The sequence below is a fragment of the Rhinolophus sinicus genome, linkage group LG07 (genome assembly GCF_036562045.2).
Source record: "Rhinolophus sinicus isolate RSC01 linkage group LG07, ASM3656204v1, whole genome shotgun sequence".
NCBI classification, from domain to species: Eukaryota; Metazoa; Chordata; class Mammalia; order Chiroptera; family Rhinolophidae; genus Rhinolophus; species Rhinolophus sinicus.
In genome coordinates, this window is record NC_133757.1 from 7,489,366 (window position 1) to 7,514,265 (window position 24,900).

The window sequence follows — 24,900 nt, forward strand, 5'->3', positions numbered from 1 at the left end:
TGGGAACCCAGGAAACAGGACTGGGAAGGGGGAGCCCCTCAAGTGAGAGTGGGAGTAGTTGGCTTTCTAGAAGAAAAGGCTTTCCAGCTGAGATATGACAGACAGGTCAAGCTGGTGGATGAGAGCCTAAGTTTTAGAGTCAGGCAAACCTGAAACCTCAGTTTTCTTACATGTAGATTGATATAATATCTATTTCCTAGGCTTACAGGAGGATTAAATAAGATAATGCATGTAAAGTGCATGTGGTGAGCATGTCCTGTGACTAATATGTAGGACATAGAAAGACAGAGGACTCTGAAAACATCAGAGATGACGTCCACCTTAACTGCTCATTACAGACCATTCTCCTCGAGGCTGAAAGGACACAGCAAAAGAAAAACTGTCAGTGACAAATGTAACGTCCTAAGAGTGACCAAGAAAACATCTTATGGTGCCACTCTCCTTCCCACAAGTTGCAAGTTCCACATAGAGTGGTCAAGGTCTCCAGCCAAATTACTGGGTCATATCCGTCCAGAATAAAAAAGAAATTGGGGCTGTGGTCAAGCCAAAGGAAATGCCCTTGGCTCTAATCAGGAAACTGTTTCCATAGCAACCCAGCCCCACTCTGCAGCTGGGCAGTGGCCATGTTGGGCTGGGCCTGAGGTGCTAGCTATTGTCCTCACCCACTGCAGCGGAAGTGCTCCTTCCTCTGCTTTCCTCAGACAAAGTGTTCTTTGAAAACGTTGGTTTGGGTTCGTGAGAAAAGTAAGTCTGAAGGGGACTGTTGGTCACAATCCCGGGAGTGGGCAGCTGACTCTACTACTATGCTTGGCAATTGCCTCCTAAATGTGCAGAGTTGGTGAGTTTGGTGTTTAGCCCCAACTAGGAAGAGCAAGGGAAGCTCACATAGTCCCTTTCTGCACGCCAGAACTCTCACTCAGGGAGGGGATAAGGCCACAGGAACAGGAACGTCACAGAGAGACCCTCAATGTCTTCTGGGTGCGCTATGGAGGTGACACAAGAACACGGGAGGGAAATCGGAAGGCAAAGGTGACATGTCATGAAGGGCTGAGAAACCAGGTAGCAGGGGCCTGTGTATCCTCAATTCCTTCAGCTTTATCGTCACCAGGTCCCTGATATTTAAATACACAAGGCTCCACTCCAGCTTCCTACGCCCACTGACCTGCGCTGGTCTCACCGTGGTCTGGCCACCTCATTCGTTCTCTCCTGTCAGCCAGGCATTGACCTAAAGTTCGGCAGCAAATCTTTACCCGAGTTTGGGGGCAATGAAGGGAGTTTACATAAGAGGAAGAACTTCAATTATAAACACCCCCCTCACTCTTTCCACCTTAAAGAATTTTCCATTGGCTTCCTGTCATGCTCTGTTGCCTCTTCACCCCTCTGCGCTCGGTTTTTCTGGGCCTCTTAACCTCTCTCTCAGGGATGCCCGGGAAAAGTCCAAATTCCTCTCATCATCTGCGATACAGCAGTTCAGCCATCGCCTCCTTCTGCCTTTTCCTTCTAGACCAGGAGATTCACCTGAGTTGGAGCCTCCACCTTTTTCATCGCAAAGGCCTCCAAAAGCCATCCCCAATCAAAAAACTGCAAATAATAATATAAAATGGAGCCACTTTAAAATGGAGCTGAGGCTGCCATGCCAGAGGGACGGCCTTGCATGTCTTGTACCACAAACCTTAAGGGCTGAAGAGGTCCGGGAGAGTGAAGTGTTTGCTTAGCATCCCTGAAAGGCGTGTGTCTCACATCAGAGCCTGAGAAAGCATCTGGTGATGGGATAGTCCTGGGGGCTTGGAGGGGGCTTGGGAACAGAGGAAGGCAGGAATGGCTATAAATAAATGTTCTGACAACTTGCCGCCCCGGAGAAGACTGACTTATCACCTTGGTTCCCAGCATTTCTTCATGGGAGGAAGCGGGCCCAGCATGAGATGTACACAGACCAGCTCTCCCCAGGCAGGGCTCCCCACTGGAGTGCTGTTAGCATGCAGATTCCCAGGCTGTGCTCCAGGTGGGTCTGTGGGGTCAGGATTCCACAATGAAGGGGATCCACAAACCAGGTGTGTCCCCACTAACAAATACACAGTGATTCAAACCAGATCACGGCCCAGTGTCATGGGTGAGACTAAGCCTTGCTAATCTTCAGAAAATGGAAGAAACACTTAGCAAGTAAAGAGAACTATGACAAGAGAAGATAAATACAACAGGAGAGGAAGCAAGCCACCCAAATTAGAGCTCAAAGGGGTGTTCCCAGGCCTAGGTAGTGCTCCCCTGCCCCTTAGGTCGGCAAAGAGTCCCAAATTTCAAAGTGCAGGAAGCCAGAGCCAGGATGCTTCCCAAAGACCAGGCAGGACACTGAAAATAGCTGAGGGTGCTGCAGATACTTTTCTACAGCCACTCATTGTTCATCCATTTCTCAAGCCTGCATTGCCTAAGACTCAGCCTGCATTGTATGAGGCGCTGGAGAGTCTGTGCATAAGGTCCCTGCTCTCCCAGGGCTTACATTTCAGTGGGAGAAACAAGCAATAAACAAGTAAACGAGGTCAGTGTGCTGTGGCCGGAGCCCAGAACAGAACCGGGAGCAGCTGTGGACTCAGAGCCTCCCCTCAGGCCTGGCAGCGCTGCCCACAGCCAGGGCTGGAGGAAGCTTCCACTCCCATCTGCCCACAGACTCCCAGGTGTGCCCTCTCCTGGTTGCTTCTTCCAGGCATCCTTCCTTTCACATCCAGGTCCCCTGACACCTTCCTGGGAGTTTCACGAGGTCAGGTCACCCCCTAGTGGACACACCTATGCTGTCATCAGAGTCACAATGTTTCATGGGAACTTGGAGCCTTCTCTCCTAGCCCAATAATAATAGCGCAAGCATCCTGGAGCTCAGATACAATACACCGACTTCACAGATGAGGAGGAGGTTATACAATGAAGCAGTGGGAGGAGAGGGGCCGAAGCCCAACACCACCAGCCGGCTTGGTGGGGGGAAGAGAGTACATGAGCCAGGCAGGGGCCCCTGGGGTGGTAGGACAATGCGAAGGGGCAAAAGCTGCCATCCTAGAAGCCTAGGAGGGAGGTGACAGTGGCTTCGTGGAGTACAGGCAGCTCTGGTCATCAAAAGCCCCCTTGATCCTGCTTGGGCTCTGAGGGATTTTGTCATGAGGACAGGTCACTGCCACCGGCCCTGGCACACTGCAGAGTGTAGAAATGCAACAAAGGTGGCCCACATGGAGAGCCTCACAGCGCCCAAAGCTTCATCAGTCAAGAACATGTGTTTCCGTTATGGAGAAAGGATGGGTCTGGAAGTCCTGGCAGGGTAGGTTGCAAGAAATGAGGCTTGGAGTCGTGAGGGAACCAGCCACCACACTCCCGGCAATCACAACCGGCCTTGCATTTTCATGTCAGGGTTAAGTCTGCAGGCTTGACCCTGCTGGGAGAGGCTCTTCCTTTAGGAAGCTCTTCTCTAAAGAACACTCTCCTCCCACCTTTGCCCACAAGGCCCGTCTTGGATCTGCAATCCCGGCCAAAGAAGCCAAATGGGGCCGCTGCTGGAGGCCATTCTAGGTGAGCGGAACCAAGTCTTTTTCTGGGTCGGACACGTGCTTCCTTTGGCTCTTGGCTTGATTGTGAGTCTCATATTGTTCAGAAGTTTGTTTTTAAATTTTAATGAATAGCCTTTATTTTTGAGGGCAGTTTTAGGTTCATTACAAAATGGAGCATAGAGTTCTCACCTACCCTTTGTCCCCTCAACACACAGCCTCTCCCATTATCAACACCCACCACCAGAGTGGTACCTTTGTCACAATGGATGAACCTACAGTGACACATCGTTATCACCCAGAGTCCACAGTTTACGTTAGGGGTCACTCTTGATGCACATGCTGTGGATTTGGACAAATGTCCATCATTACATACAGGACAGTGTCACTGCCCTAAAAAGTCCCCGTGCCCCACCTATTCATCTCTGACTCCTGGCAGCCAATGATCGTCTTACTGACTCCATAGTTTTGCCTTTTCCAGAATGTCATATAGTTGGAATCATACAGCAGGTAGCCTTTCCACACATGGCTTGTTTCACCTAACAGCACACATTTTGAGTTCCTCCATGTCTCTGCATGGTTTGATAGCTCATTTCTTTTTATCACTGGATAAGATTTCATTGTCTGGGTGTATCAGTGTGTTTATCCATCACCTACTAAAGGACATCTCGATTGCTTTCCAAGTTTTGACAATTATGAATAAAACTGCTATAAACACCTACGTGCAGGGTTTTGCGTAGACATGAGTTTTCTTTCCAGATGCTTTTAAGTGTTTTTCCTCTTTGTGGATTCTCAGCATTAATTTTTAGAGATGAGAAAACTGTTGCTGACCAGTGTTTCCCCCTTTCCTCACCCAAATCCAGAAAAGGGATGGGCTTGGGTTCTGGACCACTAAGACAGCCAGGAGGAGATCTTGCTAACGCCGTCAGAAGGATGCTCTGGGCAGCTGCAGTGGGAACAGTGGTTCGGGAGGCAGCCAGCCTGGTTTGAACCCTCTGATCTGACTTGAGTCACTGAGAGTCATTGAACAAGGAAAGTCGGCTCTCTGAGTTTCAGTTTCCTGCCTTAAAAAGAGAGGTGGCAGCGTGACTAAGATGCCATCAGAATTCACCGAGATTTTGGGCTCAGACACAAAATCAGTCCTGGATAAAAGGTCATAGGTACAGGTGCATGACCAAGATTAAAAGTAGACACTACCTGACAAGCCCCTAGCTCAGTTGCTGTATCTTAAAAGAACATTCTCTTGAAACCTCCATTCACTTTTATCTACTTTCATTAAATATATAGGCGAGCAGCTCGTATGCTCTCACATAGACGTCACCTTTCTCAATTGCAGTCATTAAATATCAGTGCAATTAATTTATGAGGGAAAGGACAGGATAATAAACCAAAAAATAGCTTTAAAAGTTGAGCGTTCTTCATTGTAAGGATTTCTGATGACGTTTGAGTCCTATGTAAATGATTCATTGACCTTCTCTTCCTAGAACTTTCTGTGATGCATTTTTTATGCTCCGCATCAGGGCAGGGCCTTCGACAATGAAGCACATTTTTTATCCTGGGTGTCGTTTGAGACTTTGTGTTCCAGCTTAATGACTCATCAGAAGAGAGCGAAATGGAAAAGGCACAATGTGAGTGGAGCCTGGGCAATCTGGACGAAGGGGAGACGGGCGTCCCTCAGGCTTTCTCTTACTGCTCACAGAATTTATGACCCTTCACAGGAGCGGGTGAGGGAGGGAGGGGGTAGGTAAAACCCATGAAACAGAACATGAGCTTTCCTGTCTGGCAAAGTCATTCTCACAGACCAGCCACAGAGCCTATATTGGGCCAACTTTTCTTTACCGCTTCAAAGATGGGCCAATGGAAAATTATACCCAGGTGGAAACATGGGTCTTCAGTTACAAATGTCACTGGGCATCAGCTTAAGAGAAAGGGCTCTGAAGCCACACACCTGGGTTCCAATGCATCAGCTCTACCTTCCTCCTGACTGTGTGACTTCAGGCTGGGTACTTAACTGCTCTGTGCCTCAATAGGCTTGTCGTGCGGGGGACCCTGCTCGCTGCGCCATTTGTCGTGCGGGGAGGCCTGCGGGGTCTCTGCTCCCGCTCCCCATACAAGAACGCAGGACATGGTGAGGCCAAAAAGGAACACCCACGGAGCCATAGATGGGGGAGTCATACCACTATATTCTCTCTGGCGGCTCTATACTCTCACTGGAGGCTGGATCCACACTGTCCTCAAACCGCCATCCACACTTGCCAGCCCAGCCGCCATCTTCTTGCTAGCCCCCATTCTTCTCTCTCTCTCTCCTCTCTGCTAGCATAGCCACAGCAGTTATATTAGTGGCCAATGGCTCACTGGTTACAGCTGACGGCCAACTAGCCACAGCTGATGGCCATGCAATCACAGTTGATGGCCACTTACTACCTGAGCCAGCACCTCTCTATGTGAGGCCGAGAGCCTGGAAACTACTTTCTGGGGCTCTGCCCCCACAAGGCTCATCTGTAAAATGGGGGTTCTACAACGGTGGTGAAAGAGGGGGAAGAGGTGGGGTAAAAGACAAAAGCTTACCCGACCCACTGAAATACATTTCACAGGAAATTATTTCTGTTAAACAATCTAAACGACTTTTTTTTAAAAAAAAATGCATTTGTTAATGTTTATTTCATTTGATCTTTTGCTGATTCTTGGCAGGCACCACACTTAGGCCATTGCTTTTAAAAGTGCTAAATAAAACCACTGCCTGGTGGCAGGAAGGCCTGTTCTGTGCGTGCTCCACCCATATTTTGATGGAAGCAGCAGAGGGCCTTGGTCTTTGGGTGGGGAGCTGGCACAGACAGCAGTGAGTCAGCCCAGCTGGGCCCCAGATACAGGACACAGATGGGGTCGACGGCCCAGTTGGCTCCCACAGAACCAGGCCCAGCACCCTACAAAGGCTGGGGCCCTTCTGATGTGTGCTTTCAACACACAGGTGTTATTTGATTCCAAGAAGGGTCTTATGTTTGGCAGTTAGATTCCCTTCTGTGAGCTCTGGCTAAGTGCATCCTGGAGGCTGGGATGGGTGAGCAGGTGGGGGCTCAGAAATGTAACCAACAACACTTGTTTCAAAACAGGGCTGGCTCTCCACGCGAGCAACCTGATGGTCCTCTCCATCCAGGTGGCAAACAGTCACATCTCACAAGCCAATTCTAGTGACAGTTCTTTAGAACTGCATGGGGTTCGTGCAGGAGAGCCGGGGAGTGGCATGTGGCGTGAAGGTGGCCTGGGGAGACGGCTGCAGGAGGCAGGTGGAGTGGGGGAGAACCCCCATACAGGCCGGGCGGTCAGTGGGAAAAGGAGGAGGACCCAGAAGTGAGGGGCAGTACAGTCGAGAGGGAGGCGGGAAAAAGCAGGCGGCCCGCTGCAGCCTGCCTGTCAATTACATCGTCAGAACGGCTGAGTGAGGTCCAGACAGCAGTGCTCTTTTAATACGCCTTTTAATACGTCTTATAACCTGCTCGGCCCATTGCTCCAGGCAGTCTCTGCTAACTGACCAGCATTGGCAGAACACAGTGCAAACCTACGTGCCATCCTGGCACAAAGCTACTCAGATGCTGCCGTACCTCTGACCTCATCTGTCACCACCTTCAAAGGAGAAGGCAGCTTTCACAGTAACCTTGAACCTGGACTGGCCCATTCGCCTGGACATACGCCCCCTTCCGCACAACCTTAGCAAGGCTGGCCCTGACTTCAATGGCATTTGCTGAAATGGGCCTAACATCCTTGCTGGCCAATCAAAATACCACCCCTCAAGGCTCAGGGCTGTCAAAATGAATAGCCAGGCAGAGACAAGCACCATGCAAATCCTAATAAAAACACATGCTCTTCATCACACCCACCAGACATGGGCATTCTGCCAAATTTTCAGAAGCGGAGCCAGAAAAGAATAGGACCCTGTACAGAGATGCCCGGCATGGCATCCACTCAGCTGGGACCAGAAGGCATGGCAAAGAGACCCCTGCACATGGGGCCACTCTCTCGGCCAGTGCATCTAGAGAAGCATCTGGCAGGGCTTGAAGGGGACAGTCAAGTGATACAAACGAGCTGGTGAGTCCCAGCTCTTGTGATTGGCATCATTTGAAGTTTTGCAGAAGCTGGAAGCAGAGGCCTGGACCCAAAGGAGCGGAGATTGGAAGAGGCGTGGGTGACCAGGAGGGCACCCCCAGGAGACAGAGAAGAGGGGCACCACCAGGAAGTGGGGCTGTTAAGGACCTGAAAGGGTCATGAGGAACCACAAACCGAGCAGGGGGCTGAGTCCACAGGGCCCATGACTACCTTCTAGAAGTGGAGATGGACCCAGGCTGGTGTAGAGATGGAGGGACCAGGGGTCTTGGCCCTAAGAAGGTATCAATGGGTCACATGGCCCCATGCAGAGGCCATGGGCTCAGAGCTCCTGGCCTTACATCACAGATCCCCACTTATTGGCTCTGCATCTTAAGCAAAAGGCTTAATTTCTGAACCTCAGTTTCTTCACCTGTCCCAGAGGATAAACACAACATCCACCCACCTGAGAATTGAACTAGCTAATTTGTGCAAAACGCCCAGCATGGTATCTGTCACACAGCAATCACCCAAGAGATGTTAGCTACTGTGACTGTCATTGAAGGCCAGAACAAAGGCAGACTAATAAACACAGCAGCTGTATTTCTCTAGTGGTGCCATCATCGTTAGCCCGCACAAAGCCAGGGCAAGGGGGCCATTATTAGTGTTCCCCATTTTACGCAGGGGAAAACTGAGGCTCAAAGACATTGGCTAACACATATGTTGCTAGTTATTTGAGTGCTTACCATGTGCTATGTATTAGTTCATTGAACCTCCACGACAGCCATAGGAAGCAGGTACTGTGACTATCCCCATTTTACAGATGGGAAACAAGCACAGAGAGGTTAAGTAACTGGTTCCAAGGTCACACAACCTGTAATATGAAGAGAGTAGAGTTGAACTCAAGTCCATCTAGTTCCAAAAGCCATGCTCTTTCAACTCAGCTCTACCTCTCAGGTTTAAGGCTTATTTATGTTGCCAAAACCTCCCACACAGCCCATAGCAAGAAGAAACGCGTCCTGAGAGGTCCCGTGAAAGTTTCAAGGATGAGTATGGTGTGCTGGGCTGAGCAGCCCTCCCAGGACCCAGTGTCCCACTGGTCAGTATAGCCATGTAACCAAATATATAATGTGCTATTAAGTGTGCCAAACTGCCTTTTCTGCAGCCTTGTATGTCACTGCACATGCAGGCAAACTCTGACCTCACCCCAAATCCTTGGACCTTCGGGAGATGCTGCTGAGTGTTTACAGAGGATTCAGGCCAGCCGGTCGCCAGCCTTACTCCTTCCAGAGGAACCATCTGTGATCTTCTAAGTAATGACAAGCTGAAGAGAGATGGGCTCAGGCCGGCGCTGGCTCTGACCTCAACGCCACCCAGAGCATCCTCCCCACCTGTGGCAGCACCTCAGCCCTGGGGACCACCCAGAGGAGCAGGCCCACAGACAAATCAGCTGAGGACAAGTCCTGAAGCCACAGGCCAATCTCTGAGTCATCGCTTTCAATGAACGCAAGGGAATACAAACCTCACGCCAGGAGCGAAAGGACTTAGCAGCTCCTTCCTGACTCAGCGAGGTCATCTGAGCGGAGAGCAGAGGGATGCAGAGCATTGCAGAGGATACAAGCTGCTCAGCTGCCTCCTGTCGATATTGATGAGGGCTTTAATTGGATTGCTCCTCCATTTCACTTGGGCCTTGCGCCTTCCACAGCTTCTGTTGTTCTGAATGGTCTGAGATCCCACCGTGTAGCCAGACCATCAGCTCTGATGTGTCTTTTGGAGCAAAAATTAATGTAAGATATGGTCTTATTTTACTATAAGACTGGGTAATAATATAATATAATATAATATAATATAATATAATATAATATAATATAATATAATATAATATAATATAATATAATATAATATAATATAATATAATATAATATAATATAATATAATATAATATAATATAATATAATATAATACAATATAATAAAAATTGTGGGGACAGAGCCAGGAGAGCAGTTTCCAGGCTCTCAGCCTCACATGGAAAGGTGCTGGCTTGGGCAGTAGATGGCCATCAGCTGTTACCGGTTAACTATTAGCCACTGATATAACTGCCATGGCTAAGCTGGTAGGTGCAGATTGCAGCTAGCAAGTGGGGTTGGTTGGTTGGTTGACACAGAAGCAAACAGCAGACTGCAGGTCATGTAGCTCCTGCTTCCTGTGTCTCCAACCCAGCCGCCAGTGAGAGTGTAGTGGTGTGACTCCCCTATCTATGCCTCTGTGGGTGTTCCTTTTTGCCCTCCCCATATCCTGCATTCTTATGTGGGGCGTGGGAGCAGAGTGCCCGCATGACAATAATATAATATAATAATATAACACCGTGTCTAATATAATAAATATAAAATATAGTATAATACTGGGTATACTACCGGGTCTTATATTAATTTTTGCTCCAAAAGATGCATTAGAGCTAATGGTCCAGCTAGGTCTTATTTTCGGGGAAACACGGTATTAGTCGAGGAAGGATTAAGCTCTCAGTCTAGAGAACTGAAGCTCCATCCAGTACAAGGCCCCCCTTTTGACACTAACACTGTATTTCCCCAAAAATAAGACCGGGTCTTATATTAATTTTTGCTCCAAAAGACGCAGTAGGGTGTATTTTCAGGGGATGTCTTATTTTTTCATGTATAGCAACCTACATTTATTCAAATACAGTCATGTCATCTTCTGGAACATCGTTATAACGTACTAAATGCGTCCATGTGGCTGACAATCTTATCTGGGGCTTATTTTGGGGTAGGTCTTATTTTCCGGGAAATACAGCACTTAGAGAGCCTCTCACCCTCTGCTCTTGGAGTAAACAGCCTCCTGTCTGGTGTGTGCTCCCACGAGGACTCAGGCCGTGCAAACTTCTACCATAAGCTAAAGTTTTGCAACAGGCTTCTCGGGTTCAGCAAACTCCTGGAACTTTCATGGAGACAGAGGTGCCTACAGTCGCCTAAAGCTGTGCCTCTTCTAGAACATTTCAAGGGGAGCCCTACTCTATACCCCCCAAGGCTTAAAGTCTAGTTCTTATTTCAGAGCTCAGGACAGTTGGAAATCAGGTTCAGCTTGTGCTTTCTGGGGACTTAGAACAAGACAGTTTGGGAGTTGCATCCTTGGGAGTTGAACTGTCTCCCTTTCAGAAAGAGACCTGGTTTCTTGACTGAACTCAGCGAGGGAGTGGCAGCACGTCTGCATTCACCCCTCTACACTTAGCCCCACGCCTGATGCAGAGCAGGGGCCCAGAAAATCTTTGTGGATTGACTGCATGATGCATGAGGTCAACAGACCCTTATTTAGTTTGAAGCGCGTCAGATGCAAATGCAACTGTCCTCAAATCCAACTTGACGAAGCCAGGACAGCCAAGTACAGTTGTTCATAACACCGGTAAACCGCACAGGGTGATTTTGAAATCACTGGGAAGATCAACTCTTGTGGTTTAATGAGGAGCCCACTGACACTGTAATCATCTGAGAGACATTGCAACCAGCTGTTTGTGGAAAGGAAAAGAAGCACGCCAGAAAGCAAAGTACGAAGAAGTATTTTAATAGCTCAAACTCAAAGTCATTGGGCTCCCAGTTCTGAAGAGATGCCCCAAAGAGGCCACCCTGGCTGGACTGGAAGCCAGTGTTCAGCCTCCCGTGGTCTCGGCTCCCTCTGGGTGCTGACTCAGAGGAAAGCATACACACGCCCCGTGCCGTTCTGGCTCCCAGGGGACCGTCCTCTTATCTACGCTTTCTATCAACTGCCTTGGTTGGGCTAGGATGATGACTCAGTTAAAAGAGGAGACAAATGTTGACTGTCTAAGCAGGAACAGTCCAAGCTGGCAAGGAAAAGCACACTGCATACATACGGTACAGAAGGGCGAGTCTCTGCCTGAGCATCTACAACGTTACATTGGTTTTGCCTGCAAATAATCAAGGAGGAGTCTGTTGGCCGGGGTGTTTCTGCTGAACAAGGAACATGGCAGCCCAGAGTCCATGGTGTCCCCTGCCACCAGCCGAGTCATCGTGCATCATCCACCAGAGAGTCCTTGAGGCAAACATGAAGTCCAGCTCATGCCTCTGCCTAGGGGTCGATTTCTTCGGGAATCACCGTGATCATAATGTCTTCATTGCCCCTGCGGACAACCATGTTCAGGGTGCTCTCCTTTTTAATGACGTCACTGACGTCATTGGCGGAGACCACCGACTGTCCATTGATGCTGATTATGACATCATTTTCCTTGAGCCCACCACTGCAACACAAAGGGGAACACAATCGTGATGTTTCCATTCCTCCTGGTCTAACTGCCACGAAAGGTGATCGACTTTACCTTGACAGAGGCACAGTTTAGCACCTAAAAGCCCAGAGCAAACAGGGTGTGACGATGGTTAACTCTTGCGAGAGTGGCTTAAACCAACCAACGTCTGCATTACTTCCTTTCGAGATTTTTTTAGGTTAAATGCCAATCATGTCCATTGCAGAAATGCCTGCCAGCACTTGTATGATCTGTGCCAGATTGACCACGAAGGAGGCAAGGATGTACTGGATACTATCTACCATGTACCATGACCAAGGCCGACTTTCTTGTAATGGGTGTCATAACTCAGAACAGTTCCTACAGAGATGGGCAGAGTGGTTCTATCACGTGGCACTTTGGTGTTATTTTTGCTATAACTCTAGCTCTCATGTATGACAGCCTCAAATAGGCTGTCATGGTCTTTAATCGTCTAGCACAGAGGTTAGCTAGCGTTTTCTGTAAAGGGCCAGGTAGAAAATATCTTAGTGTTTGCCAGCCATACTATCTTCTGTCATTACTCGACTCTGCCATTATGGGCCAAAAGCCACCATAAACGATAGGTAATCCACTGGGTATGGCTGTCTTCCAGTAAATCTTCATTTATGGACACTGAAGTTTGAATTTCACATAATTTTCATATCTCACACTATTCTTATTTAAAAATTTTTTCAAACATTGAAAAATGCAAAATCTATTCTTAGCCCATGGGTGGTACAAAAGCAGGCAGCCTGCCAGACCTGGCCCCCAGAAAAGAGTTTGCTGGCCCTGGTCCTGAGCTGAACCAGGCCCGACCAGCAGGACTGACCAAGGACACCCAACCATTGGGTCCAGGACCCTCACAATCACCTGAGTGGACATGGAAAGAACATGGCCCCCTCCCCATGACCCCCAGGAACCACAGGGATATTAGGAAAAGGGAAAATAGTTCAAACTCACGCTTCCGCTGGGGTATCAGGAATCACTTCAATGATATACGCTCCGGAAAGCACGTCCGGGAAGTCTCGGTGGCGGTCCTTCAGCTCTTTGGCTTTGCTGCTTGGGAGAAAAAGCACCTGTGTGAACATCAAGTGCCAACGGGCCTTCCTCTGTGGAGACCCAGCTCCCACCTGGCTTCTCCTTCTGTCTCTGATTCTAATGTAAAACTCCTTCAGGAGTTCTGATTCTGCTTTAAATTGCCTCTCTAGTAGAGTCAAAGACCTACTGGATAACAGTGAGGGAAGTGTTTCATTATTATCATTAATTTTATTAGTTAATTGATAGTAGCTACCACTTAAAGAGTCAGTACAGTATAGCGGCTGTAACCAAATCGTTCCCCAAATCACAAGCCATAAAATAGAGCTGATTTGGAGCCTCAGCTTTGGCACTTTCTAGCTGTGTGACCCTGGGCAGTTGCTTAACCTCTCTGTGCCTTAGTTTTCTCACCTGAAAAATAGGGATGATGACAGTCCTGTACGACATAGGGTTTTTGTGAGGATTAGATGAGATCATCTAGCTAGAGCACCAGTGCCGGGTGCAGAACAAGCAGGTGACAAATAGTGGCTAGTGTCACTGCAGCTAGTGATTATTGCTACCACCCATTAGTCTGAGACTTAACATACATGAAATCACTCGGTCCTCAGCACCCACCAAAATGCCTGTACGGTTACCCTCATCCTGGAGAGGAGAATACTGAGGAGTTCAGAGACCAAATCGTTCCCCAAATCACAAGCCATAAAGTAGACCCGGGCCTGCACCCAGGAACTATACCCATAGTTCCAAGCAAGAACTGGTGCCCATTTTCACCTTGGCAAATCAGTCCATATTCTGGAGAGGTCATGGGTATCTAACCTACAGTCTTGTGTTCATAATTAATTAATAGTTTGTTAATTATAACAATACATATTAATATCTATGTTACTATGTTCTAGTCCTTGCCAGCTTCACCCACAACAGTTTCAACCATGCCCTTAGTCACCAGGACTCCAGCGATTACACCAGATTTTTTTCATCAAGGGTAAAACACCAGTATGTTATGGGCCTGGCAGCCACATGCCACAACTTCCACCGGCTCTGGGAAAACAAGCCCGTCAGTCACACTGGGCCTGACCCGCATTCCTGGAGCCACAGCCCACATACAGCACACGGCCAGGACGCTCTGGGGCTGAGGGAGGCGCTTGGGGCACTCCCGGAATGTGCGTTTCAACAGACCAAGTGGTGAGAGGAAGGCCTGAGGCAGAGGGATCAACAGTCCCTGCTGTTCAGGCCTGCCTTCAAAGAGGAGGGTAGAACCTTCTAGAAGGAAGGACCCACTCAAAACACAAAAATAAAATGAAAGACACAAAAAGAGGTCAAGGATAATGACCCCTTGTCTCTTTCCAAATGTTATTTCATTTTAACCAGAAACTTATGGCAGAGATATCTTAAGGCAGCAGAAGGCTTTTTCTTTCAGGGGTACTAGTGAGCACCTACTGAAATTCAGGTTTATTTGAATTGAAGACACAGACATAAACGTCCTGTTACCCACCTGGATGTGAGTGACATCATTCGGATGCCAATATACTTCTTCTTGGTGATGGTTTTGCCTGGTGTGACAACAAAAGGACAACAAAGAGGTCAGCCCACTTGGTGGCTGTGTCGGAGATACCGGGAGCCATGAGATTCAATCCCCAAGTTTGCAGTGAGAAGTCAGGGCCATGGGGGTGTACCCTGAGGCTGTGGCTCGGACCCTTATCTGCCGTAGGGGTCCTGCCTTGGAAAGTCCTGCCATTTCAGTTAATGGCCAAAAATCTAGGCGCGATCCTTCATCGACTCCCGCGTTGCCTCATTGTAACATCTGATAAGGGTTCTATCCCTCATACAAATCCAGAATGTGCCCCCTCACTCCCCCCCCCCCGTCTGGACGACTGGGAGAGCCTCTTCACTGATCCCCCAACTTTCACCCACCCCTACAGCACAGTTTCCCCCCAGTCCTGACAGTGACCTAAAGACATCAGCCAGATCATAAACTCCCATCTTCTTGATGCAGTTAAAATGCAACCCCAGCCCCTCATCACGGCCTGCTGTGACCCTGGCGACTTCTTTCCACTTCTACACGGGCACTGCGTCCAGCCACACAGCCCACTCACAGGTCCTATGCCCGCTATACTGTGCCCATGGCGGAGCCTGGAACCAGCTGTTCCTGTCAGAGTGCTGTCTCCCCACATCCCTGCTGGCTCCCTCTCCTTCACGTCTCAGCTTGGGAGGCATTTTCTGGCCTCACTGTCTCCACTGGCCGCCCCTTCCCTCACTCCCTAGCCTGCCACCCTGCTTCATTTTCTGGGAAGCAACTTGTTGTCATCGGAAATTACCTTATTTGTTTGTTTACTGTCAGCCTCCAAAGAGGAGAGGAGAACGTAAATGTTACACCTGCAAGGGAACCCCAGTCTGACCCAGAGCAGATGGGTCCAGAAACATTTGTGGAATAAATGATCTCCCTGAATCTCAGTTTTCTCATCAGTAAAATGGGACTAATAATACCCCCCTAATAGGGCAAAGGAATTAAATGACACAAATGAATAATGAAGTAAAATGATGTATAGAAATCACTTAGGACCACACCTGGCACATATTAAACTGTATGAGACATTCACAGTCATAGGTCAAAAATGGTCAAGCATCTATGACATAATACCGGGAGTTAATAACGTGCATTCCTTCCCCTTCTAAATATGCACCCTTCTGAATATGCAAGTTTCGGTGGCTCATCAGGTGTGTCACTTCCTGCCCCCAAGTCCCCAAGAAGCAGCCAAGCCTCAGGCCTGAATCTCCCACCAGCTGGCTGCCTGGGTCTCTCTTTACCTTTGGCCTGTCGGTCATGGGACTCTGTTAGAAATTTTTTAATCTTATCAGATGGGATTGCGAAGGAGATGCCAGCTGTCACTTTCAGGGTGTTAATTCCAATCACTTCACCGTCCTGAAAAGAAAGATGGAAATGGCTTATTGAATCCACGAAGGTTTACCTGAGGACGTGCACCAAGAGAATGGCGAATTTGCGTAAAAGAAGTCTTTGAGGGAGTTGGGGGAAGTGACAGGAGGGGGTTCCGGGGTTGAAGGGGGGAGGCAAGGCTTGGGCAACGTTAAGTCAAGCTCAGCGAGGGAAGAGCCAACACACACGCACACACATTCCGGGCTCGGTCTTCATGGTGCTGTAAAAACAGCTTCAAGCAGATAGTTTCAAGACGCACACGCACGTTTGTTCTTTTCACAGGGAGTGTGTATCTAAAACCTCTGAGTCCTTTAGGTGGCTCTCCACACCCTCCTGCTCCTCCCACTTTGGTGATCTTAAGATTCCTTTGCTGATATCAGGAGAAACAACCACAGCCCTTAGGGCTGACATGCTTCACTGGAGGAAATGCAGTCTGGACTCACACAGCAGCCTTAGGGGTGCTGCATGGGGCCAAGGGGTGCTCATTCTCGCCTCATTTCCTCTGCTTGTCTCGGACGAACTGTAAGTCACGGAGGAAGCCAGTTTACAGGGCGTGCTTCAATTCAAGATAAATTCACAGTTTACTAAACGCTACTCGATAGGAAATGATCCTGGAATAACAAGCTTGCCTCACGCCATTCGACCATTATTCTGAATCCTATTGTTAAACGGTTTGTTCAACTCAGGCTTAAAAGGGAAAACAGCCAAGAGAGTATAAATCATTCTTGGCACCTCCGTAGCACTGAGAATTCAGTCCCTGACTCCAAGGGGCCAACCAAGGGGCACTGCCATCCTGGGCCTTGCTCAAGATGGCCTCAGTTTCACCACCTGTAAATGAGAGTTGAGCTGGAGGTCCCCTGAGCTGCGCCCTCACTCTGACAGTCTGACTCTGAGGCTTCTCTTTCTATGCTTACGTATTTAAACACAGGCTTAAGTGACATCTTGGTGAGTGGGGTAACTCTTCATTCCAGCCAGGTCTTAAGCGAGGGCTTCTGGCCAAGACAAAGACCATGGACAAGCCAAACAGCTCTTCCAGCGGCCTTGAGACTTCATTTGAAGGACTGTGCCTTTGTGTGACAGGACAGAACTGCTGACATCTTCAAAACAAAGACCTGTCCCTTTAGCTACTCCTGCGTTGGCCCTGAATTCCACTGCATACACTTATAACTTTGAAACATGAGCATGTCCACTGGCATAACATTTCCAACCCTCAACTCCAGCATACCTGACTCCTTCCAGAAAAGATAAGGGTAATTTGCAAGGATACAGTACATTCACAGAGTTCATTTCAAAAGAATTAGATAATGTGTTTGGCAAATGCATGTCTGAAAAGAAAGCAATAAAAAAGCACGTACATAGATTTTTAGAAAGGTCTTACCAAGTTGACTAATGGGCCTCCAGAGTTTCCATACTGAAATGAAACAAAAATTAAAAAGGTTATGAGTTGATGTCCCTATATGCTCCAAGCTACTACCTTGCCTGGCAGTTTCCTGAGTGCAGATTCTTTCCTGAGATTTGTTCCTGTCAATCTAATATTTTGCTGGAAAAAAGGGACCTGAACCATTTTCAGAAAGTTTTAGATGTGCCATAAATGGGAATATTCTTTTTTTCCCCTCCAAAGCCCAGAGGCCAACTATAAATTCCCCAAAACATTCAACACAACTTCTCTTGGCAGCAGGCTGGCTGCCCACCTGCCCAGTATCACAAAACGTCAACCTACACAGCCCCCCAGCTGTGTGATCTCTACTTTGCTGCTGGGGCTAGAAATCCACATGGTTTGTTCTCTTTCTATTACTTCAGGCAGATCACAAGAAAGCTTGGGAATAACACCTACTACAGGCAGCAAGTGCACAAAACATGCTGTTTCTTATTTATTAGACAAATGGGGGGGAACATTGCTTTTTAGAAACGTCAACCCTATTGGGAGACAACTGAAGTGGAAAAAAGTGATTGAAAAAAGATTCCATTTATGAGATTGTGTAGTGCAACCCCTGGCCTCATCAGACATCGAATAGTGTTGCAGCAAGGCTCAGACTGCGCCCCAAGACAGAGCACACACCTCCGGGGGCTATGGAGCCAGTGCCAGGGCGAGTGGCCCTCCTGCCACAAAGTTGCCAAAGCAGCCCCGCTGAGGGTCCGCTGCCCCTGAGGGAGGCGGAAGCTCCTGCAGGCTACACACCTTGGCAAATCTGAAGTCCCCCTCACAGCAGGCCCTGGAGATGGCAAACGGGCGGAACACCAGCCTGCAGCCTCATCTGCTGTAGGGCTTCAAAGGGAACTCCCTGCACAGCACCTTGACGTTCTGATGCCACCCCAGCTTCCTAAGCCGGACTTTCTGAAAACCCTCCCCGACCCCAGCGGGTGGCAGCAGCCAGGCTCACGTTGATGATGGCGTCTGTCTGGATGTAGTCCATGTCCGAGTTCCGGAGCCCCAGCTCTTTGCCGCCACGCTGGGTGGTGCTGACAATCCCGGTGGTGACTGTGTTTTGCAGGGAAAACGGGCTTCCAATGGCGACCACGAACTCTCCTGGCCGCAGCTCTGAGGACCGGCCAAGCAGCAGCACGGGCAGCTTTCCCTGGAACCACAAGGTGGGCGTTGCTGTGTTCAGTGAAGTTAGTGGAAGGGATTCGCACACAGATGTCGTGGAATGCCAAGCAGTGGCGGGGCACTTGTAAACACCAGGCCTTTCGGAAACTGAGGTCAGGCCTACATCCCTTCTGGGCTGAGTGAGGCCCACACCCCTTCCCACCCACAATAATCAATACTTTTTTGTAAGCTGTTGTGAGCATTGAAGCCACACGCCATGGAAAATGTGGGAAGGTTACTAGAGGCCACCTCGAGGTCAGCACATCTTGAAGCTATCAGCACAGACTAACGCTGAAACCCTGAGATCCGGAGACAGAGGGAGACAAATTTCAGATTTGGGGCAAGACTGCCGGGGGCGTTCTTAGAGCACGAAACCCCAAACCCCAGGGAAGATCCTGAGCCCACACACCCCTGGAGAAGGGAAAGGATGCAGCAGCCCCACTTAGCACAGGCACATCCTCCCGAGTCCTGGGGGGTCTGGAGCACGGACTCAGTGCCATTCTGGTGAGAGGCAGGGGTGGGGTTGGGGCAGTGGGGCCTCCACGACCCCCACATACCAACACCTCCGAGGAGGGCTCTCTCCTCGCCTGAAAAAGTCCTCCACCAACCGCCTCTACCCCCGGCCCAGGCAGACTGATTAACCCAGCAAGTCTGACCCCAGATGCTCTGTGAAGGCCAGGCAGAGTCGAAGCCCCAAATGACTCTTCAAACCAAAATGGGACGAAATACAACCAGCTTGAGTCACCAGGCCAAGGAGAGCAGCACTTCCCACTGGGAAGGCCTCAGGCCCTCCCCTTCCCTTCCTTCCCAGAACCAAGGAGTTCCTTTTGCCTTTGTTCTCTGAATCAAATAAGCAGCTGCCCCAACAACACGGGCCAGGTCCAGAAAGCAAAGACCTAGCCCAGGCCTCGTGCTAAGTGCAATTCAGGGGTCCTCATGTCTGTCCAACTCAAAAAAGAAAGTGGTAAAGTCAGCACCTCCTCTAGCTGATGAGGTAGGGTGATCACAGGGCCCATTTAGCAGATGAAGAAACTGAGGCTCCGAGTCACTGGGTGGACCTGAGACACAACAGGGATTTCATCCTGGGGCTGTGATCCCAGGCCCAGACTCTCTCATCCAATACACAGCACCTCGCCACAAAGACCCCCTCCCCACCCCAATAACGAAGGTGCTGCTCAGGAAGACGCTGGGCCAGAAAGTTCACAGAGGAGGATCTAAGACCTCAAACTGACTTTGAGAGAGACACATGAGAAGGACTGCCCCTCAGACCACAGATACTGAGAGGCCCAGTAGAGCCCTGTGGTCAAGAGCACAGACCCTGGGCCAGGCGGCCTGATGAGGTCCTGGCCTGAGCTTACAACCAGTCGGGTCCTCAGTGTGCTCATCTGGAGAGTGGGAATCACGTTGTACACTTGTCTCATCAGTTAGTGGTGAGAACTAAGTGACATAAGATCTGAGCCGCTCTTTGAATACACCTGGCTCATGTTAAACATCGTGTGTCTGTTAGTGTTATTTCTATTATTATTAGTATTAGTATTTCCCAATGGGGGAAACCCCACCAACTAAACTCCTACAAGCTAGTTTGCGTCACCCAGTGCTCCACTCAGAAGAAGGCTGGTGGCCCAGGTCTACCCCCGACCGCAACTCATTGTCTTAAGGTTGCCTGAGGTCAGAGTGCATGGTGCTGCTCTGGAGGGGGCAGGCCCCAGGCTCATCAGCATCCAGGCACACCAGCGAGCTCAGCATAGCCTGTTTACCCTGGGCCGGCGCCAGCCAGCCCTGCCAGAAATGACTTCATCCAACAGTCGCAATGCGGCGGGTGGGCAGGCGGGAGTCAGGGCTGGTGACAGGGGAGGCCTGCTGGGGACACTCCCATTCCTTCAGGGCCTGGGAACAGCCTTCAGGGCTGGCTTGAGGGATGGGCAAGCAGACATAGCGGAGGCTCCGGGGGCTGGGTCCAGCTGGCTGCCTAAGACAGCAGTTGCTTTTTACCAACTTCAATGCAGGAGATAAAATTCAAATACAGAAAGGTGGGCCCAGCCCACATCAGTTCAGCCACAGGCTGGGAAGCACCTCAGGAAGTTACGTGGCAGGACTCGCCGTGGAGATCTTAATGAGAATTTGCTCATCCCCTCCCCTTGCCACTCCACCTCCGCTGCCTGGGTAGGGAGCCAGAGCCAGGCTCTCAGGTCTCAGGGGAGTTAGAAGGCAGAGGAGCCTAGACAGTGCTCCCTGGACGGCTTCTTTTCCAAGTCTGAGTTCAAGCCCAGAGGGTGAGATAAGGAGGCAACTGCTTGGTGGGAGGGGGTGCAGAGCTGTGAGGACACAGGTGACAGACCCCCACAAGGGCACACTATCAACGGCCTGCGTGCTGCTCCATCACATTGGCTGGGTAAGGCCAGGCCTCCAGGGGACGCCCAGAGAACCCCTTGGACAAGCATGGCTTCAGCGCAGTAAAGTCGTCCACACTCGGGTGACCACACGGGCTTGGAAAAGTGGACATCAGCAATACAGCCCCGAGTCTCCCGAAAACTGAACACAGAGGAGGAAAAGCAGTCACAAGTGCCATTTAGTCAAAGCTGCACCAGTGGGCAACACCAGCTCTCACTATGTATAAGCTTTTATTCACTCAAACATTTCAGATTATGAACAACTATTTTAAGACAGAAAAACACATACCAGGGTGGGGGGGTAGGTTATAATATGAAACCTGAATTGAAGAAATGAACAATTTTACTTCCCAGATGACAAAGCACTTCCATGACCAACTTGGGAGTTAGGGCATATTCCCTTTCCCCACCCCATCCCCATTTTACAGATGTGGAAACTGAGGCTCAGAGGATTGACTTCTCACAGCTAATGAGCAGCCTGACTGAACAAGAAAACAGGCTTCACAGTTCTCAGACTTGCACTCCTAGGATATATTAACCTAGAATTCTAATTGCAGGCAGAACTCTTGGCAAGGGAGTGACATGGGACAGAGGTGTGGGCCCAGCCACATTTATGCATCCCCATGAAGTCAAAATGCCTTTTGGGGGCGATTTTTTTGGAAGCCGGCTGGCCTGGTGAGCATCAGTTTCCCCAGTCGGTTTCCGATCCAAGAGGGGTTCATTTCCTGCCGCCATCCTTACCTCAGGCCTGTCTGCTAGGCGCGGCTCTATGTCTGCAGGCCAAATTCCTACTCAGTGAGTGAGGATTTTATTCTATAGCTGTCTAGACACAGGCTCCATGGGGGCACTTGGGGAGATGAAATGCAGATAGGGCTGGAAGCACAAAGCCATGCCCGGCCTTGACCTGCAGACGTGAAACGGGCTGCTCATTCCTGGTCTAACCCTGTGCTGCCGTCCGCAGGCTGGTTCCCGTGCTGCCCACATGAAAGTCATTTCAAGACTCCCGTCTGCAGACGCTGTCTGATCTCCTTTGAAGTGGGCCCCAGCCACAGGCCATCTTGGAGATGCCAGCCCTTCTCCTAACAGCCACTTCTCACATCTCGCCATCTCACTGGAGCCTGGTATCATGCCTACGAACTGAAAGGCAGACAGTCCTCCACTGAGCAGAAGAGCAGGGGGAGGGGGAAGAATGGGGCACAGTCCCGTTTAGCAGGTCTGGGTGCGTACCAAAGCAGGGGGGTGGGAGAGCTACCACGGGGCAAAGGTAAAACTCCGAGTCCACATCAGAGCTGAGCTGGAGCCCTTGGGCCCCACCCAGAGAGCCTGTCCATCCCAAAGTAAGCCCGTCATGCTGCCAGTGCTCAAGGTCACGCTCATGCTCACGAGAGGGGGCGCCTGGCAGGCCAATAGAAAAGAGGGATGTCCAGGCCGAAAAGCACAGCTGCCGGCAGTCTGCAAGTGCTCAGTAATGCTAATGACATCCTCACAGGAGAGCCAACCAGCATGACTAAGAAAACACAAATCCCCCTGACACCTGAGGTGTCTATCCACTGCCACCCAAGTGGATGGAGAAACAGCCCGGGGAAGGTGTCAGAAGTCCTGGGTGTGGACCCCACAGCTATGCTAAATGACCAGATACTGGCCATAGGCAGGATACTAATTGTGTGGTCGATGTAATGCTAAGACTTGGAAGAGGCTGGGGCACACTGATTAAAGAAGGCTCTTGCCGTTCATTTAGATCACGGCAAACAAACACCAGCCAGCCGGCCTGGCAGCACTGCTTCATGGAGCACTGCCACCGTGAAAGGGAACTTTCTCGACAGAAAGAGAAGCCTTCACTGAGCACGTGCCACATGCCTGGCACGGTGAACACAAAAGGTCAATGAAACCCACCCGTGCCCTCCAGGCTCACTGTCTGACGGGTAGAGAGTCATGCAAGCCACCAGGACACACGGCAGTAAAACGAGACGAAGTCCAAATCTCCATCACCAGAGCGAGCTCAGCCCAGAACCTTCCAAAAGGGCTAAATAAAGAGCAACACTAAAAACGATTTGGGCATATCGATTAGGCTGTTTTCAGAGCAAGTAACAGAAAACCCAACTCAAAATGGCATAAATATCCACCTGCTCAGGGCAGGGTGGTGCCAGCGCTGATCACCTCAAAGGCCCAAGGACAACATAAGAAGAGGCTCCTTCCTTCTTTCTGTCCCATCAAGTTCAGCCTGTTCTCACAGTCACAAGATGCTCATTGCCACGCCAGTCATTACAGAAAAACAATGCCCAGTGGGAGTAAGGATCTTATCTCCCTGGTGTGTCTCTTCATAAGAGCAGGGAATCCAAAAGGACCCAGCACATTCCTCGTGGGTCATCAGCCAGCATCCGGGTGGAAAGATGCCCTCAATCACCCACAGGCGAGGGACCCTGGGACTCCCTCAGGCCCCTCAGAATTTGCCTGCATCAGGAATGGGATGGGGCAGGGGTAGACCTAAAACAAACCCGGGGCTCTGCCAGCAGAGAGAGGGAGGCTGCGGGGTGGGCAACCATCAGAGTCCACTGAAGGTTTGGGAAAAACAGTTCATTTTAGAGTGGTGATCCTAGTACATAACAGTGTTTGGAAAGGGTTCTAATAAGTGTATGCTCTTTCATGTGGTTTTTCAAGGGGTGGGGACAAGAGGAGAAGTCTGCTTCAAAGGAAAGCAGTGGTCTCGCAATTTCTGTGGGGTCAGCAAGATACAAGCAGTCTGAGCAGAGCCATAGGCAAACTCAGCCCTCGTACGTGCCCTAAGCGCCTCGGGCTCTGTCATTCCCTCGGCCTTGACAACCAGCACCCTGTGGGACAGATGGGACAGGCGTCGTGCCCATTCTGCTCACCAGGGTACTGAGGGTCCCACACCTGGGTGGTGGCATTACCGGGACTAGACTCCTCCATTCCAGCCCACTCTGCCCACTGCCAGGTGCTCTGAGCACATGGCTTGATGGCCAGTGAGAAAGCTGCTCTGTGCCCAGACTGTTCCACAGGGGCAGGTGATGGGAGCAGAAATGACACACAAAGGGCAGTGGGGGAGTTGAAGAAAAATCAGAATAGAGGCAAAGCAACTTCATGCGTCCCCAGCGCCATGCTGGCTTTCTGATGGTGGGAGCCTGAATTATCCTCAGACAAGCCAGGCCGGGACGTGGAGGCGGCCTGCATGGTGCCACCTGCCTCATGGGCTCCACATGTGGCCTCTGGCTGAAGGTGAATCACAACCGCTGGAATCCCCCAGGGGAGAAAAGCTAGGCCTGAGCTGAGCAATGCCCCCCAGGCTGATGGCTTGCTTCCAGCTTATTCTCCAGCATCATCCAACGGGGGTGCAGAATGAGGACTTTAGACAAAATGCACACCACACACACACACACACACACACACACACACACACACACACACTGCTACCTCGCCCTCCATGTATCCTAAGAGCGCACTGTTCAAGGAAGCAGGACATCTGGATTGGGTCTTGTTCCTGTATTAACTCACTCCGTGACCTTGGGCCTCGATTTAACCACTTCTAAAATAAGGAGGTTAAGCCTGGTGATATCCAAGGTCATCCCAACTCTGACAATTATGGTTCTTTCCAGAAGACCTGGCTGATTCTAAAAAACACCTATTAGCAGACAACGGTTAAATTGGTAAAAATCAAAACAGGCACCAGAGGTCTTGGTAAATCTCTTCATGCAATTCCACCACGGGGTCAGACGGTCCCCTGCGAACTCCTCCGGCCGTGGGAAGAGAGGAGATTCCTGGAACTCTCCAGATGCTGGCTCAGCTGGTAATCATCTAGAAAGGACTCAAAACGATGACCCAGCCGCACTGGGTTTTGACTGACAGGCCTGCAGTGCTCATTTCATCGCAACCTTATTCCCTGAAGCTTGGAGTGAAGAGCAATGAAACAAACCAGTGAAATTAAAGGAAAAACTGGCAACTTCATTTTAACCTAATGAGGGAAGTCAACTGTTTCTTTCTCTTCCTTGAAAAGTATCAAGTGCTCCTGTTACAAAAATATTTTTGTTGCTGAATCTGCAGAAGCCACTGTGTCTGCC

At 50.0% G+C, this 24,900-nt stretch overlaps 1 protein-coding gene across 2 annotated transcripts in view; it reads right to left on the bottom strand.

The window, feature by feature from the left end:
- Window positions 1–11,150: 11,150 nt before the first annotated feature.
- HTRA1 (HtrA serine peptidase 1) overlaps window positions 11,151–24,900 on the bottom strand; it is a 50,043-nt gene continuing 36,293 nt past the window's right edge. The window contains exons 4-9 of one of the 2 annotated variants that reach the window (XM_019752953.2): window positions 18,232–18,426; window positions 17,229–17,261; window positions 15,724–15,838; window positions 14,411–14,468; window positions 12,844–12,939; window positions 11,151–11,964 (exon numbers count right to left, since the gene is read on the bottom strand). In XM_019752953.2, the coding sequence (XP_019608512.2) occupies window positions 11,958–11,964; window positions 12,844–12,939; window positions 14,411–14,468; window positions 15,724–15,838; window positions 17,229–17,261; window positions 18,232–18,426 (504 nt within the window). In that variant the 3' untranslated portion in view covers window positions 11,151–11,957. The remainder of the gene's footprint in view (window positions 11,965–12,843; window positions 12,940–14,410; window positions 14,469–15,723; window positions 15,839–17,228; window positions 17,262–18,231; window positions 18,427–24,900) is intronic. The other variant, XM_019752951.2, reaches the window with a different exon arrangement.